The following is a 17,940-nucleotide window of genomic DNA, read 5'->3' as shown; positions in this document are numbered from 1 at the left end:
TTATCCCTCTGCAATTGCATTACTTCTTTTTTTCTTTTGTATTCTACGATTTTTCTACTTTACTCAAAGCATATGCACAGTCCACCTGACTCAATTCTCTCATTCAACTATTGATGTGGTTGGACTTGGTGATCTTAAAGGTCTCTTCCAACCTAAGGGCTTTTATGATTCTATTCCCTCACTGACAAACCTAAATTCCCTTCTACACTTACTCTGCTGCAAGAATCTCCACTTCACATATGTTTCTAAGATGAGCAGTATATGCATTGCTCAGATTTAACTGGATCTTAATGTTCATGAACAACGTGGAAGAATGGTGTAGCTAACACTACAAAGAAATGAAATGAGTTCTTGACAGAACTGAAATATTTTTACAATTTCTAATTTATAGTAAAGAATAAAAGTACATCATCTCCTATTGATAAATACAGTGCCAGATGTTTTATCTTTTTTTTTTTTTTTTAATCTGCATGGATTAGAGGGCTGGAGCACCTGCCCTACAAAGAGAGGCTGAGGGAACTGGGCTTGTTCAGCCTGGAGAAGAGAAGGCTGTGGGGGGACCTCATTGAAGCCTTCCAGTACCTGAAGGGAGCTTATAGGCAGGAGGGGATTCGACTTTTTAAAAGAGCAGATAATGGCAGGACAAGGGGGAATGGACTAAAGCTAAAGGAGGGAAGGTTTAGATTAGATATTAGGGGGAAGTTTTTTACAGAAAGAGTGGTGAGGTGCTGGAACAGGCTGCCCAGAGAGGTAGTGGATTCCCCGTCCCTGGAGGTGTTCAAGGCCAGGTTGGATGGGGCCCTGGGCAGCCTTGTGTAGATCCAGGCCTGGAGGTTGGTGTCCCTGCCTGTGGCAAGGGGGTTGGAGCTCTATGATCCTTGGGGTCCCTTCCAACCCAGACCATTCTATGATTCTATGATTCTATGATTCTATGATTCAATGATTCTATGATTCTATGATTATGCTTAAAATATATAGGTTGAGAGTTGGATAAAGTATAGTCATATCCTTTAATCATTTTACTGATTGTAACACCCACAATATATCTTGTTGGGTTTAGGAAAAGCCAGCCTTCAGACATTTACTTGTAAAAAACAGATTCAGTGTAGTGTGTTCCAACAGGCATGACCAAAACAGACTTCATGAAATGAGTGCTTGAGTTCATGCTGAAGTACCCAACCTTCTTGAGGTTTATACTGTTAACGTGAATAAATATGGATGGCAATTTGATTTAGGCTTCACAGCAAGCCAAGGATATATTCCACTGACAGCTTTGACACGGTTAACGAAATAACACAGCTGTGGTAAATGAAATGTAAACACTCTGCTTTTTGCTGAATTTGTTTGCTTATTTTTGGCTTGGCCTAAAAAGCACAAAACCTCAGAAACTGAAAGATGACATTTTTGCAGGAGGAAAATAGCAACATCATGACATAAAAAAAAGGGAGGAAGGAAAGAATAAAGTATATCAATTTTAATATAGAGTAATTAAATGGAAATCCTATTTACTATCAAATCTGTAATAGTTGTAAGAGATTCCTTCAGGAAACAGCTTCAGACTTACAGAAAATGACATCTGAGGAGTTTCCCAGTTATTTTGAACTATTTCAAGAGTTTCTCAGAAAGGACTACAGAAGTTGGAAACAGATGTAATGAGTTCTCAGTAGGCTATGCCATTACAACAAAATTCAGATTACAGATTTCCTGACAGAAATTTGACACCCACTAAAAAAATCTCTAGCTAAAATATTTTTTAAAAAAATCCAACAAATCACACACACACACAAAAATCTAACTATCTCCCAGCCCTCAGACAAAAATTGTTACTGATTTTTAAATTATTTCAAATGTCATTAGATAAAACTTAGTAATGTGAAACCTATATTCTAAAGAATACATTCTAAAGAACACATTCATGCAGGAAGCAAGAATAATTTTATGCTTGAAATACACTGAATGTAAAATTTCAAATACGATTGAAACAAAAAATATAATAATGTAAAATTTATTTGTTTAAAAATTCTTGTCATTTAAAATTAACAGAGTTAATTTTAGTTTTCTGATCCATCTAAATTTAACAATGAGCGTATATGTTTAATTTCTCCTTAAAACTTTGGTAACCAGATTGTGTTTGGTTTTTGGTTTTATTTGTTTTTCTTTAAATAAACTCTTCTGCTTGTTTTCCTCCTTCTTAATGCATTGGTAGTGAATGATATGTGGTGTGAATATGGGTGAGATGTGTCATAAAGCCTGTCATTCTAGCACTGGCATTTTCCACAGTGTTTCTGTCACTGTGAATTAGAAAAAAACAAGACTTGAATTCTGGCAAACTTTAACCCTCATTATTATTTTAATTATATTTTAACCTGTTGTTAAATTTAAACTGATCACCTTGTAGCCCATCCTTTTTAAGGGTGAAATCAAGAGATACAATTGCAATTTTCTTATTCCATGTGCTATTTAAGTAAACAAAATGAACTAGGTTTTAATGTAACCCAGCAAATAATATATTTGCCATTACTAATAAAAAAACAGGATTTGTACTGACCTCACAATGTGCATCTCAGCATTATTGACTTCTCTTGGCCTGAGCTGCTTTTAGTATGCTTATGCAATGATAACAATTACCTAGCAATTACTGCCTAATGGGTCTGGTTTGGCTCTGTGAATGCTATATATGGTAAAAAAAGAAAAAAAAAACAAAAAAAACCCTGACAAACCAGAGCACTCACCATTTAACAAACAACAGCCCTTTATGTTAAGTAAAGCTAAGGAAATTGTGATACTTTCAAAATTTACCTTGTAACAAAAATAAAGGAAGCAGGTAAAGATTAAAAAAAAATTAAAAATAATTATAAACAGAAAATACACAATGAGGCTTTGTCATTCAGACAGCATCATATAGAATATCTTGCAATGTTTATAGCAATATGAAAATGCTTTTATATTTCTATATATTTATATATAGAAATTAAATATATAAGTGTATATATATATAAAATATATGTAAAATGGAGGGTCTGTTGTCTGCCAACAACCAAACGTAATATAGTATAAAGCTAAGGAGGCAGGTGATTGCCTTGGATATTTCTTTCATCTAAGCTGTATTTACATCAAACATTTCTGAAACAAGTCATTTCAGTATCCTGAAATACGCATGTATTTGACTACAGTTAAAGTCCATTTCATCTAATGGTTTCTCCCTATAAGATTCTAAATTTCTGAGCGATTTTATTGTAGATGGTGTAATAGTAGAATCTTTGAAATATCAGATCAGTAAAAATCAGTAAAGTCCTAAAATACCAGGATCAGTAAGTCCTCAGAGTTTTCACGGCTGTGGTATAAAATACTGTAAATATTGCCATGTTATAATTGACATCCTGACATGAATTATTGTTGTCATTTAAAACAACTCTTAATGGCTAATCTTCATTATACATCAATGACATTTTTGACTTTAAGGCAAACATAAAAAAGTTACGCCTTTTAGCAGTCACGCAAGGCAAGTACTATTCTGTTTAGAACAATAAGGCAATGTTAGCATGAATCAAAACTGAACATATTAAACCACTGATTATATAAGCAAGCCTTTATACATGCAGTTTCTTTAAAATTCTAAAAATATTATGATTGAACTTGTAGAACAATCTCATTTTCTTTTAACCTCAACAAGTTCAGGCTCTTCTAGTCAGTGCTAGACAACTTTTATATTTATACTAGACACTATAAACATATTTGAACGTTATTTCAGATAACAGTAACCCTTTTATCTACCCACTACTTTAGAAACCCCGTAATTACTTGAGTCTGTATTTCACTGCAATATCAAAGAGATATAATTATGTCCAACCAATAACGTGAAAAACCTCTGGGTAATGCGGAAGCCATTAGAAACCTATCTATAATAACCAGGATAACCTTGCACTATGATCTGCCCATGAAGAATCTAAGATTTATAAGAGTCTTAATAGTGTTGGTGGTACAGGAACAGTCTCCAGCATTCCTGTTTTGAAACAAAATATCTTGCTTAATCTAGTATTTCTTCTTTGCATTTTTAACACTAATATTATGTTCTGATGTAACATTCACTAACTGGTACTCTTTTTATGGCCTTGGTTAAAACTTTGTATTTAAACATGACCTCTTCTTAACTGTGGTTTTCACTCTTTTACTATATTCTCAACACTTATGAAGTATTTTAATATACAGAGAGACAAATAAACATGTAAGTCTTTTAATCTTGTCCAGCTTCCTGGTGTCTACAAATCATAGAATCACAGAATCACAGAATCGTAGGGGTTGGAAGGGATCTCAAGAGATCATCAGGTCCAACCCCCCTGCCAAAGCAGGTCCCTGGGACAGATCGCACAGGTAGGTATCCAGCGAGGTCTTGAATATTTCCAGAGGAGACTCCACCACCTCCCTGGGCAGCCTGTCCCAAGGCTCTGTCACCCTCACTCTGTATAAGTTCTTCTGCATGTTGGTGCAGAACTTCCTGTGCTCCAACTTGCAGCCATTGCCCCTTGTCCTGTCTCCACAGACAACTGAAAAGAGGCTGGCCATTTCCCCCTGTGTCCCACACTTAAGATCCCCTTTCAGTCTTATTTTCTCTAGTTCTTTCAGCCTTTTCCTCATAGGGGAGATGCTCCAGTCCTTTAATCATGTTCGTAGCCCTTCGGTGGATTCTCTCCAGGAGATCCCTGTCTTTTTTTATACCAGGGAGCCCAGAACTGGATACAACACTCCAGGTGGGGCCTGACCAGGGCAGAGTAGAGAGGGAGGATCACCTCCTTTGACCTGCTGGCCACACTCCTTTTAATGCACCCCAAGATCCCACTGGCCTTCCTTCACTCAAAGCCATTCTATCACTCCACCTCAGCAGAACAGGAGAAGAAAATGGGATGAAAAATCTCATTGGCTAAGATAAGGACAGGAAGATCACTCATTAATTGCTATCATGTGCAAAAAAGTCTCAACCTGGGAAATATTAATTTATTGCCAATTAAAAATAGAGTACAATGGTGAGAAATAAGAACAAATCTAAATGTGCCTTCCTCCTGCCCCCTTCTTCCCAGTCTGAACTTCCCTTCTTTGCTGCTGACCCTCCTGCCTCCTCCTCTCCACCAGGGGGCACAGGGAGTGGGGGTTGCAGTCAGTTTGTAACACTTTGTCTCTCCTGCTCCTTCCTCCTCATGCTTTTTCCATGCTCCAGTGTCAAGACGCTCCAATGGGAGACAGTCCTTCATGACATTCTCCAATGTGGGTCTTTTCCACAGGCTGCAGTTTTTCAAAACAGACTGCTGTAGCGTGGGTCCCCCACAGAGGCACAAGTCCTGCCATCAAACCTACTCCAGTGTGGGCTCCTCTCTTCATGGAGCACAGGTCCTGCCAAGAGCTTGCTCCTGCACAGGCTCTTCATGGGTCAAAGCTTCCCTCAGGACACATCCATCTGTCCTGATGTGGGGTTCTCCATGGGTTGCAGGTAGGTATCTGCTCCACCATTAACCTCCATAGGCTGCAGGGTTACAGCCTGCCTCATCATGGTCTTCACTACAGTCTGCAGTGAAATCTCTGCACCAGCATCTGGAGCACCATCTCCCCCTCCTTCTTCACTGACCTTGGTATCTGCAGTCTTGTTTCTCTCACATCTTCTCACTCTCTTTCCTGAGCTGCTTTTGCACAGCATTTTTTACCATTTCTTAAATATGTTATCCCAGAAGTGCCACCAGCTCATCTGATTGGCTCAGCTGTTGCTGTAGTGGGTCTCTTTTGGAGCCAGCTAGAACTGGGTCTGTCTGACACTGAGACAGCTCTTCATCACTTCTCACAGAAGTCACCCCTGCAGTCCCCCACTACCAAAACTTTACCATGTAAATGCAATACATAAGAATTAATAAAATCAAATTGAAACATGTATGCACTTAAATATTTTACTGAACCAGCAGAGATTCAAGCTATGAACTGTGCTACATCCCCAAATATTAAAACTGTGTCTGTTTATGCATTTTTTATCATGGAAGAGTTTTCTTGCTATGGCAAAAGGCTATCTTATAGTATGTACAATTTCAGAAAATTATTCCAACATAAAATAACTTTTTTCAAACATTTTATTTGAAATATTGCAGGCAAGACCTCTGACTAAAGATGGGGATTGTTTTTTTTTTAATTAGAACTGGAGTTAATACACATGGAATAACTTGATCTCCTTAAGGACTCTGAGGGAAACCAAAACAAGACTAACAACTGCACCTCCTTGGTACAAGAGAGATTAGCAGCTACTGGAAAGAATCCAGTGAAGGGGCACTAAGATGATTAAGAGACTGGAACATCTCTCATTAAAGGAAAGGTTGAGAGCTGAGCTTGCTTAACCTAGAGAAGAGAATGCTTAGGGGGATCTTAATGTCTATAAACATTGGACAAGATGATGTAAAGAAGATGGTGCCCAGTGAGAGGACCAGAGGCAATGGGCACAAACTGAACATAGGAGGTTCCATGTGAAATCAGGAAACATTTTTTCACTGAGGGTGCCAGAGTACTAGCACTGGTTGCCCAGGGACATGGAGGCACCATATCTGGACATCTTCAAAGACTGCCTGAGCAACTGCCTCTCTGTGTCCCTGCTTGGGCAGGGGAGTTTAGCTAGATGATCTAACCTCGATCATTCTGTAACTCTGTGAATCACACTGAGAACTGGAAAAAAAAACATTTTTCATTTCTTAATTTTCTGGACTCAGCTTTAATTCAAAGTTGTTTAAAAGCAAAACCTGGAAATTTGTAAGGAAAATAATAGTGAGGAATATTTTTATGATTTTTTTTTTTGATAGTCTAGTGAAAAAATCCTTTGGTTGAAACAAAGTTCTGAGGTTTCGAAGATATCATTTTATCACTGTATTGTGAACTTGCAGGGATGGAGGAGGAAGGCAGCATTCAGACACAAATATCTCTGCTCAAGTGTAATCTGTAACACTCTTGAAGTCATAAATATCTTAATCGTGCAGTTGTCTACAATTTTCCACTATATATCAGTATTTTCCAAATATATCAGTTTGTGAGGTTAAAGTTTTGCTTCTACCCTTGGTAGAATGTATAAAATCTTATTCCACTTTTTTGCTATGTAGGTCTTGGGGCCAAAATGATCTCAACCTATTCTCAAACTTCCAATGGGTAAGGGGGCCGGCTTGCTGGTGTGGAGCCGCGCCGTGGAATGCGAGTGCTCAGTGGGCCACTTTTGGTAAGCAGAACTGGTGCTGCGGGATGAACCGCAACTGTATTTAAGAAAGGAAACCATTTTATGTATGGTCCAAAAGGTGTTAAATTAATTCTATGTAACAAGTCAGTGTTTCAATCCATTTAGAGCACTTGTTCAAATCATAAAATCTGCATTTAATGTCCACAAATAATGTAATATTAAATATCTACTGCCACATCTGTCAGAACTTTCTCTAACAAAATTCACTTTCTCTTTGGCCAGATTATATTTTTCTCACTAAGCTTTTGATTTAAAAAAATAAAATATAAAGTTTCTATGGGGCAGAAAAAAATACTTTATTACTTTTGAACTTTTTGCCCATCTGCAGTCAGAGACTGCATCTTATTTCAAGGACTCTTCTTCCAATTTTTTTATGATCTATAAATTGAGTAAATTGTATTAGCAGTGTTCAGACCACAGACAAAATAAACCAACAATCCTCTGTCCCCCACTAAACACATTTACTTTTTCCATTAAAAATATTCTAATTACTTGGTTAAATATCATGTAATCATAAAATAGTAGAATATTTTAGTTGAAAGACAGCTTAAAGGTTTTCTGATTCCAATCCCCCTGCTATAGGGACACCCTCCACTAGACCAGGTTGCCCAAAGTCCCATGCAACCTGGCCTTGAACACTGCCAGGGGATGGGCAGCCAGAACTTCTCTGGGAAACCTGTGTCAGTTCCTCACCACCTTCACAGCGAGTAATTGCTTCCTAACTTCTAATATAAACCACCCACCTTCAGGTTAACCCCATTACCCCTTATCCTATCACTAAATGCCCTTACAAACAGTCCACTTCCAACCTTTCTTGTAGGCCCCTTCAGGTATTGGAAGGCTGCTCTAAGGCCTCCCTGGAGGAGACGTTTCTCCTCCAGGCTGAACAATCTCAACCCTCTAGGCCCATCTTTACAGCAGAGGTGCTCCAGCCCCCTGATCATCTTTGTGGCCGTTCTCTGTACTTACTGTAACAGGTCCACATCCTTCCTATATTGGGGACCCCAAAACTGGACAGAGTTCTCCAAATGGGGTCTCATGAGAACACAAAAAATACCCTTTTTCTTATTTCAAAGTGGAACATAGTGATGGCTTTGACACAGAACTGGAGAGGCAAATGCACCAATGTAGCTAAATGGTTTCTAAAGTCTCATCATGTTTTCACTGAGTCCTTTGGGTTCCTGGTTGATAAATTCGGGAGTAAAGGAGTAGGCCTTCTAGGCCTCTCTGATAAATTAATGGAGTTTGATGCAGATGGCAATAGAAGACAGAAATTAGGAGGTAGAATATAACCTGGAGCAGCAAACACAGATGTTGATAGTACTTTATAAAACTGTCCTGAGCTGTAAAGATAATTTTTGTTTTATTACATGTAAACATGTCCATTACACTCATTTCAGATAAAATGATACACCTGGAAATAGAATATAGCCATTGCTACCAGGTGCATAACTCCTGAATTTAAAGACAACTGGTGTCATGGCTTCACTGCTCTATTTTGACTCATCTGGCATTATCAGAACTCCTAGTAGTTTTGGTTCAAAGTGTAACTATAAAGTATATGCCATCTTAATACAGTAGTTCAGACAACAAAACAGATTATGCAATTTTAGAACAAACCTTCATGACGTAAAGTCTTATACACAAAACAGATCTACTCATATCATGACATTAGTGGACACATGACATTGTTTCATAGCACTGGGTAGTTGTTTCTGGGCATTCTTTTAGACAATCAGATGAAAACACTATGAAATCTACTTGGCATACAAAAAGCAAAACAGTCTTAGAGGAAACAACAGGTTTTAACATCTGTCCATGCACATATTATATCAGCCATTTCTTAAAATATTTGCAATGCACCAAGTACAGATGCTGGTCTGTAGAGATAAATCATATTAGAGAAAGACACCATAGTCTACATGTGCTTTTTTTGTTTGTTTTGTTTAAAGAAAAGCCAGAATTTTAAACTTACCTTATTAGCATTGATAGCTGTGATAACCCACACACATTGAGCATTGCTGTCATACTGGAATGGAAAATTGGGTGATGTGAAAGTGCCTCCAGGTCCCTGAAGATTGGATCCACAAGTCTTGACTGAAAAAAGAAAATTCACCTTTTAATTCACATACAAAATTAATGTAGCAGATTCATAAATGCAGGTCTAACATATTAAACAAGCTGAGGAGGATTAAAATACCACTGACTAAAAATAGAACCACCTCACACACGGAAAACAGACTTTCTGTTGTGTCTGAGGTCATAATCTTTAAAATAACTTAATTATTTTGAGTTAAAATAGAGTAATGACAGTAAGAGAAATGGCTCTGTTTATTTATAAGGGAACACTTCAAGAGGTACTCTTCTGTCATTACCTTCACAAATGTCCTGAAAGACAAGAGTTTATATTCTTTAACACATCTGATAATGGCCCAGGTCACAAAATAATTCAATGACAAGCCAAGAATCTTTTAAAACATGAGTCCAGAATGAGGAGTTATGTCCCCCATCTTTCAGGACTACCTAGGGATACCATGTTCCCAGGAGGTTCTCTGTTTAAAGTATCTCTGTGTCTCTATTTAATCTCTAGATTAAAGAAGCATCTGAACATTGTACTGAGTCAGATTCTCAGATTTTGTGGTTTCTTCATTTTGTAATTTGTATCTGCCTCTGTATTTTCCCCTTCAATATTCCCAATTTTGCTTTTATCCCATTGCCTGTTGCTTTATCTCAGTTAAGTATCACAGATTCCCTTGTATCTGCTTCTGATTTTGTGTGAAAGACATGAAGATTTGTTCTCAATTGCAGCAACTTTTAAAGTGCGTCAGTGTACATGACATGTAGAATATACTTATTAAATTATGATTTTTTTAAGCTTTTATTTTTTTTTAATAAGAAATCTCTCAGAGATATAGCAAGTGGTCTACACAAAATTTTAAATAAACTGTATTTAGTAAAAATTATAAATGCTTCCAATAGCTTTTAAGACATTCTTTGACAACCCTTCTGAATTCAAGTAGCTGTTCACTATACAGTTAGCCTAAGCGTGCACTGCCTGTCTGTGATGAATCTTGCAAGACTGCAAAAAAGTAAGTGAAGAAGATGAAAAAAAGAAATTATTTTCACTGGATTTTGAAAGTACTGCCTCAGACAATTGACATATGCAGCATATGCAGCTTTTCACATGAGTAAATTTATTTAGCATAAGAAGAGTTTAGAGATAAACTGAAAGTTGCAAAATTTGGGGGAACAAAAAACCAGTTAGCATCACTTAACAGCTTTTCTTCTTTTCCTGGATTTCTTGAATCTGTCTTATTTTAAGGATTACTACTTATTTTAAGGGTTTGAGAACCCTGATGTTCAATCTTGATATTGGTTTGTCGTCGTCTGCATGCGTGACTAGCTACAGGTTTCCAATATACAGTGAACAATCAAGTTCCACAGGCATTCAGATCATTCAGACTCATTCCCCATGAGATTATGCTTCTGACATAAGTAGCCTCTTTGAATATTGACATATTTGAGTCCTAAATCTGTCAAAATTCATTGGTTACTATTTCAAGTCAAGATTGTGGCAATACAAGCCAGCTTCAAATCATTAGTTGAAATCTGAGCAGCTGTGTTTTGAAGAAATTGAAATATTGAAAGTGTGAATATCAGGAAATTAATCATTATTATTACTAACAAAAAGATCTGTTTCTTTCCAGCTTACACTTGTGTCTTTGGAGGTCTCTGTCCTGGCATTGGTTCATTATTATTCAGCAAGAATTTACTTTCTTTTATGGAACTGATCTGAAGGCATGAATTAGATTACTATTCTTATGCAGATAATTCATGTTTTTCAAGATTAGTTCTGAATGTGCTACTCAATGTTCTATACAGTATTTTGAAATATATAGTATAGAGGCACATGTCTATTATCTTCAAAAAGAAACATTAAATTTATGCTCACAATGTAAGGTGATAGATGCATACTGAGTTCATTCAATTATTTTGCTTAATGATGGTAGCAAGAGTTGAGGGAAATACAAGCATGAAAGTGACAAAATTTGACCCTTAATATTTTTAATATAATAGAAACATTACAAAACCTCTCCAGAAGCAAATTATAATGAACCAAAATATGTATGATCTACCACTCAGAGTTATTAAGGTTTATATATTTTGAAGTCACTACATTTATTTGAAGAAAATATTTAAATTTTCTTACAGTACCAGATCTGGGAAACAGAAATCAGTAAATTGATGTAAGTTATTCCTATACTCCACTCTGTGCTTCAGAAATTATTATAAGTTTTGATATTAACTTTAGAGAGCCACATTATTTCATATTTTATATTAGTATGAAGAATGGGAAAAAAACCCAAAAAACCCCACATGACCAGCATGGCAAATAGTTCAGCTAAACGAAGATGATACATACAGAGATGCAATTATGAAGTTCCCAGGAAAATGTGTAGGGCAGTGACTCCATAGTCATAACCGGTGAGTATAGAAAACTACTGTGATCACAGTTGAAAAGGAAAAAATTTCTTTATGGAGTAGGATTTATTTTCTGACCTATATATTTTGAATAGGTAAAATTTAACCTCTCTAGATATATTAAATTTATGGAAAATATAGAACAATAATTGATTTACATACCTATGGAGATGTAAATATCCATAGGAGACAAAAAGACTAGTATAACTTTTTAAATTAAAAAGTCTCTGGTCTTGGTACAGATTTTTCCTTTGCAAAATACGTATCCTTTCTTCTCACACTCAAAATGTCTAGTTTCCTGACGTGTCTTCTCTATTTCCCGTTTCTGAAAGCTTTTCTGAAAGTTAGAAACTTATTCTACTGCACTATACATGTACTAACTGCCAGGGAAAATGTGAAAATCACAAAGTTAACGCAAGCCTACGCTGAGAAATCATGAATAACAACTATGAGTATGGACGTATGATATGCAAACTCTAAAGGAGAATAAAACTTAGCAAAACCAATTAGCTTTTTTGCAGTCGTTAATAGTGAAGGTAGTACAATTAACAATCAAATAAAAAGATAGGGGTTTTTTGTATACAAATATATAAATCTCCATCTATAAAAATATACCAACAAAACCAAAACTGTGAAATCGTAAGAGGCAATGCATTATCTTCAGGAAAAAGATAAACAAGGGACACCTTCAGTATGGGGAATATGATTAAGGATATGCAGTATATGTATTAAAAGCTGTAATCACTGTATGAGTGTGTGCAAAAGGCTCAGATGTATTTGTAAAACGGGGAAGTTCAGCACATTATGGTTCCATGGAAAAGTTTCTAAATTAAAAGATAAAGTCAGAATTTAATTGGATTTTCACAAAGCTATTAGCAAGGCCACTCACTCAGAAGTCTAAATAGAAAAAGTGAAAAACTGTTAAGCAGTTGGGAAAAGATAAAATAATGAACTTTTTCACTGAATTGCTATAAAGGCATTTTTATCACAGTTCTTATATATGCATAGATGTATAGAATATTATTATATATTAATGCAGAAAACAGCAAATTTAGCATATAACATAATACACTAGATTCTTATCGGCTACCAAGTAATCAACACTATTTACATTTATTTTCCTTTAAAAGTCAAAGAAAGAAAAGTATTATATTTTTTTTTTTTTTTTTTTTTTTTTTTTTTTAAGGATCCACTTGGTTTAGAGAACTTTTTTGGTCACTAATTGTGTGCAAGTGATTCTCTTCCTTTATTATTAACATATTGCACTGTAGAGCTTAATGCCAACATAATGCTTTTTCTTCTCAGAAGTAAGACTTTTAGCCAAGAGTCCTTGAATAGAGAACAGGATATAAATCATCTTTATAAGACTTTAACACATCTGATAATGGCCCAGGTCACAAAATAATTCAATGACAAGCCCAGACTCTTTAAAGCATGAGTCCAGAATGAGGAATTATGTCCCCCATCTTTCAAGACTGCCTGGGGATACCACGTTCCCAGGAGGTTCTCTGTTTAAAGTATCTCTGTGTTTCTATTCAATCTCTAGATTGAAGAAGCATCTGACAATTGCACTGAGTCAGATTCTTGGTCTTGACTGGTCCTGTGTGGAGTCAGAAGTTGGACCCGATAACCCTTATGGGTCCCTTCCAACTCAGTGCATTCTATGATTCTATGATACCCATTTATGATTCCTCCTAGTTAAGAGATACTTTGAGAAACCAGACATGTTCCAGGGAAAGACCAAAAAGAATATTGGAGAACTTGACAGATGAAGAAAGAATGAAGGAACTGTGTTTTTTCAACCTAGAGATCAGAACCCTCAAAAAGAATCTAATCACAGTCCTTTGCTATCTAAAAGTAGTTACAGAAAACAGAGATACTATCTTCATAGGGATGCAAAGACAGAATAAAAAGTAACAGGCTCTGTTTTCTTCAGGATAATTTCTGTATGGAAACAAGGAAAAAAAATCTTACCAGTAAGAACTATCAGACACTGGAATAGGTAGCTTGAGACAGCAATAGGTTACCTAATGTAAGGCCTTGCTTGTAAAAGGAATTCGGATTATTTCCTGCTGTCCTTTCCAGACTAGACTTCTCTAACTCTTGATCAGTGTCTCATTGTCAAAGAGAAATAATAAATGAATGGGGTTCAGAGGTTTTTCCCTGGGTCAGTTTCATTCAATAATTTCATTAACACACTGGACATCACAACAAAGTGCATACTTATAAAATCTGCATTTAACAAAGAGCTGGAAAGGACTGTGAGTATGTTAGCAAACATATTTAGAAGTAAAAGTGAGAAACTGAAGAAATTACATTTAAATAGGATGCAATTCAGTATAGATAAGTACAGGACAATACACAAAAGCAGGAATAATTCACAAATGCAGTATAAGGAGCAAGTCGTTTGACAGCAAGTCTTCAGGGGTTACATTAGCTCAGAAACATAACTTGAATAAAAAGGTAGAAAAATTGTGAAAGTGTGAGAAATAATTCCTCCTCTTTCCTGGCCACTGGGAAAGCCCCTTCTAAAATACTCAGCCAACTTTTAGCAACTGTATTTTAAGAAAGGCATGGACCCACTGGAAAAATAATGAAAATGGTTGGGGGTCTATAAATATGTCACGTGAGGAAGGGCTGACTGAATTTCTGTTGGCTAGTTTAAAGAATAGTCGGTATTCTTTAAGTATACAATAAGCTTCTGAAAATATTAAATATCCAGTTCTTTATATAGAAGCACATGTCAAAACCACTTAAGTCAACAATAAAGGTTCCCATCTGAATAAGAAAAATTCTTCTGCTAGCAAGGCTAATGAAGGATCTAAAAGCACTTGCCTTGGAAAGAAATAATATTAGTAAAACTTCTGGGAATAAATTGAAATAGAGTAAGGAATGCTGGCCTGTTAGGATCATTTTCAGCCTTATTTATCTATGATAAATATATGGGCATCTGTATACATATATACATATACTACTAGTCAGCAACACATTTAAGAAGTCCAGACATATGTCTGTAATTTGGAGAGAAGTAAGGCAAAAGTGGATTTTTCAAAAATGTACTATAGGTAAATAGAAGAATTTATAAAGGCAAGATCTAAAATTCATTATGTACAGCTGCTTGCATATCAATGTTAGATAAACTCTCATTTACAATCCATCAAATAAAAGATAATGAGTCCGTGAATTAATTGTTGTTTTAAAAAATCACTTGAGTCAGTGAAATGAACTGACCAAAATAGCAATGAGAACCAAAAAGCTTGTGTTCCAAAGCTGTCAGAACCCAATTCATAGTATCATATGTTCCTTTGTCTAATATTCCAAATTACTTTGTAGCCTACCTATTAATTGGATAATCATTATATGAAAGATAAATCGTGTCTCAACTTTAGTTTTCTCAGATACAAAAAAAAAAATTAAAAACACACTTTTTCTTTCTACGGATTAGACAAGCTTTTCCAAAATACTGTACTTTTTGAAGAAATTGTTGCTGACTTGCCAGCAGACTTATAAAAGGCAGCATTTATAAATGTTTCACAGGGCCTGAGAAAGAAGCAAGCAGAAAACAGGAGCGGCAAGCATGAAAATAAAAAGGCTAAATGACCAACTGTGAATAGATCTATCTGTTTCATTTCCTGAAACGTAAATGAGAGGAAGAGACATATCAACTGGCAAATAGTTTCATAAAGTAGGTAATTGTGTCTGCCTAAGCAAGTTGGCATTGTAATAATAGCATTGCCCTTTAGGAGAATACTGAATTCCATGGCAGATAAATAAGTAGGGTCTCAATCCTGAAGTGTTTAAACTTTCTCTCTTGAATGAAGTCACAGGGAAGTTGAGGTAAACAGTCATGTTATTACAGCCACATGTGTTAAGTGTTTCTTGAGATCTGAAGTAACTAACAACTGCAGATGTTCTCATCTTCCAAGTAGCAGACTTCAGACGTAACTCTGTGCAATAAATGCCTGGGCAAAGATTCTCATGACATTTTTTGTCTTGTTCAGGAAGGATAGAAAGGCATTGCTTGTTCTGCTGTTCTGTAACAAAGGTGCATTACACTATTTGCATGAGGCCAATTAAATTTTTAAATCTTCAGCAGAATTTAAGGCTTGAATAATGCATTGATCTTGCAAAAATACAGCTTAAAGAACACGTCTGAGAGCTTAAATCCACTTTAAAATTTCAATAAAATGTAGGAAGTGACCAGTTAATTTTCAGTGAATTTTCATCTCCTGCTTATGATAATGTATCTTCTTTCCTACAACATAAAAACATATTTTCCTCATGGCTCCAAATTCTCGTATCTTTTCAATATACTTTGTCCATAAATCATAATGGTGCAAATGCCTTGATTTTTTGCCATGTTTCTTCACCTGGTCCATCTATCTGAGCAACTGCTATTTTGCTAATGTGTTGAGAGATATATCTGACATAAATTCTACGATATATTAAAAAGAAGATTTAAAAGAAAAGATAATTACTGGTAAACTTCCATTGCAATTAAATCTGGTCAGGATAGCTGATATAACAAAATTTCTCATAGTCTCTTCTAGAAGTCAAAAGCTTCAAAAATCAGCCAAACTTCCAGAGTAGCATTTTCCTGAAAAGTAGTCTTAGGGTCTAAAATATGTTTATCTATAATATTTGCTTATGATTTAAAAGTCATGTATCAGTTTTCCTTCTCAAAGTCCTGTTATATTTCTCCTGTAGAAGTGCTTAAGACTTATTCCAGATTCACCTTCATGCACATGATCTTATTCCAGTTCCAGCTGGTATTATATCATAACTTCTGAAGAGAGTTACTCTTTCATTTTTCTCATGCAGTTATACTCAGCCACTAATACTCCCTAAAGAGAACAAGTCTTGAGGATTTACGGTGTCAAATCAAATGCATCTAAGAGAATTGGAAAGTTCCTGCTTAGAACTCTGCCCAATACTAATGTAACTAATTATTGATATTCACATGCTGGTTTTGAAAAAATATATCATTACTGTGGGATTTTTGGTGTAGCACAATGCATTTTATGTAGTGAAAGCAATTGCAATCTGTACATTTGCAAGAAAAAAAACAGAATTAGAAGTACCAATTTAAGTGACAATGAAGAATGACAGGTCAAGTACCTAATAGAGCAACTGTGCCCTCATTATCTGCAAAGATGCAACAGTTTACAAAAAAGTATTAATTTCTTACATAAAATAACATTCTTGCAAGATTGCCTAATTTGTTTGCCCAAATGGTTTGTGTGTAAACATGAAAGCTCGTCAAGCAGATGCACACATATTCTTGTAGATATTTTCTTCATAGTGCTACATGATATTTATGCTACTTATGCAAAATTGTTTCAAAATGTTTATTGTGTGTTCAGTGCATGAAACTTAAGAGAAGACATAACTATTAGTCTGGAAGAAATGTTTATATTACAGCTTTGGTGAATCTAAGAGTCTAATTGAACTTCTTAATCGAAAGAACTGAAATTACAGCACACCAAAGGTACTTAAACCAGTAATTTAAAATGGAACTAATGACACTCCAAAGCATTTCATATTTGACAAACTATAATATCTCTACCATCTGTCTGACTTTTCACCATATGGCATTGTATCAATTCCTAATAACTTTCTGAATATTGGTCCTCTGTTTTTTCATGTGGAATTATCTACTTCTATGAAGTTGGTGAGTGTAATGAAGTGAAACACTATCCTTTTAGTTGTGAATCACAAATGGTTGGTTTAGGTCTATAGTTAATATAGGTTTCACATTTAAACAGAAGTGTATCAAAACTGCTAGCTTACAATGGATTTATTGTTTCTCTTTCTACTTCAATAATAACCCTTACTTTACCATGAGATGTATGTTTATACATGTGATTTGTAAATCATTATACAATGTTAGTTCTACATAGTGGCATACTGGGGAAAAAAATTAATTTAAACTATGGCTATGCCTTTATATATGAATACTTTAATACCTGCTTTTATACAGAATTCAGAAGTCATCCAAAAGTGAAAAGCAATATATTTTAAAGCCATTTATGCTTGAAGGCTATAGTGTTCAAATGCTACTGAGCTGCCCTTATAAATTTACAAGTAGCTATGCACACATCTTAGTGTTATCACATTGCTGCTGATAATGCTTTATTGTTTATTAGGAGGGATTTAAAAAAAAAAAAACAAACAACTGACCATGGTTAACTATGTTTTAGTATTGATAA

General features: G+C 35.5%; 1 protein-coding gene across 3 annotated transcripts in view; it reads right to left on the bottom strand.

The window, feature by feature from the left end:
- The window catches only part of CSMD3 (CUB and Sushi multiple domains 3), a gene marked incomplete at its 5' end in the record, with an annotated part of 624,550 nt that overhangs the window by 341,825 nt on the left and 264,785 nt on the right, over positions 1–17,940 (bottom strand). For all 3 annotated transcript variants that reach the window (XM_084280272.1, XM_084280273.1, XM_084280274.1), the window contains one exon: positions 9,225–9,346. In XM_084280272.1, the coding sequence (XP_084136398.1) occupies positions 9,225–9,346 (122 nt within the window). The remainder of the gene's footprint in view (positions 1–9,224; positions 9,347–17,940) is intronic.

This window comes from Gallinula chloropus (genome assembly GCF_964237585.1).
Source record: "Gallinula chloropus genome assembly, chromosome: 2".
Classification (NCBI taxonomy): Eukaryota; Metazoa; Chordata; class Aves; order Gruiformes; family Rallidae; genus Gallinula; species Gallinula chloropus.
This window is presented reverse-complemented; position numbering and strand designations above follow the sequence as displayed.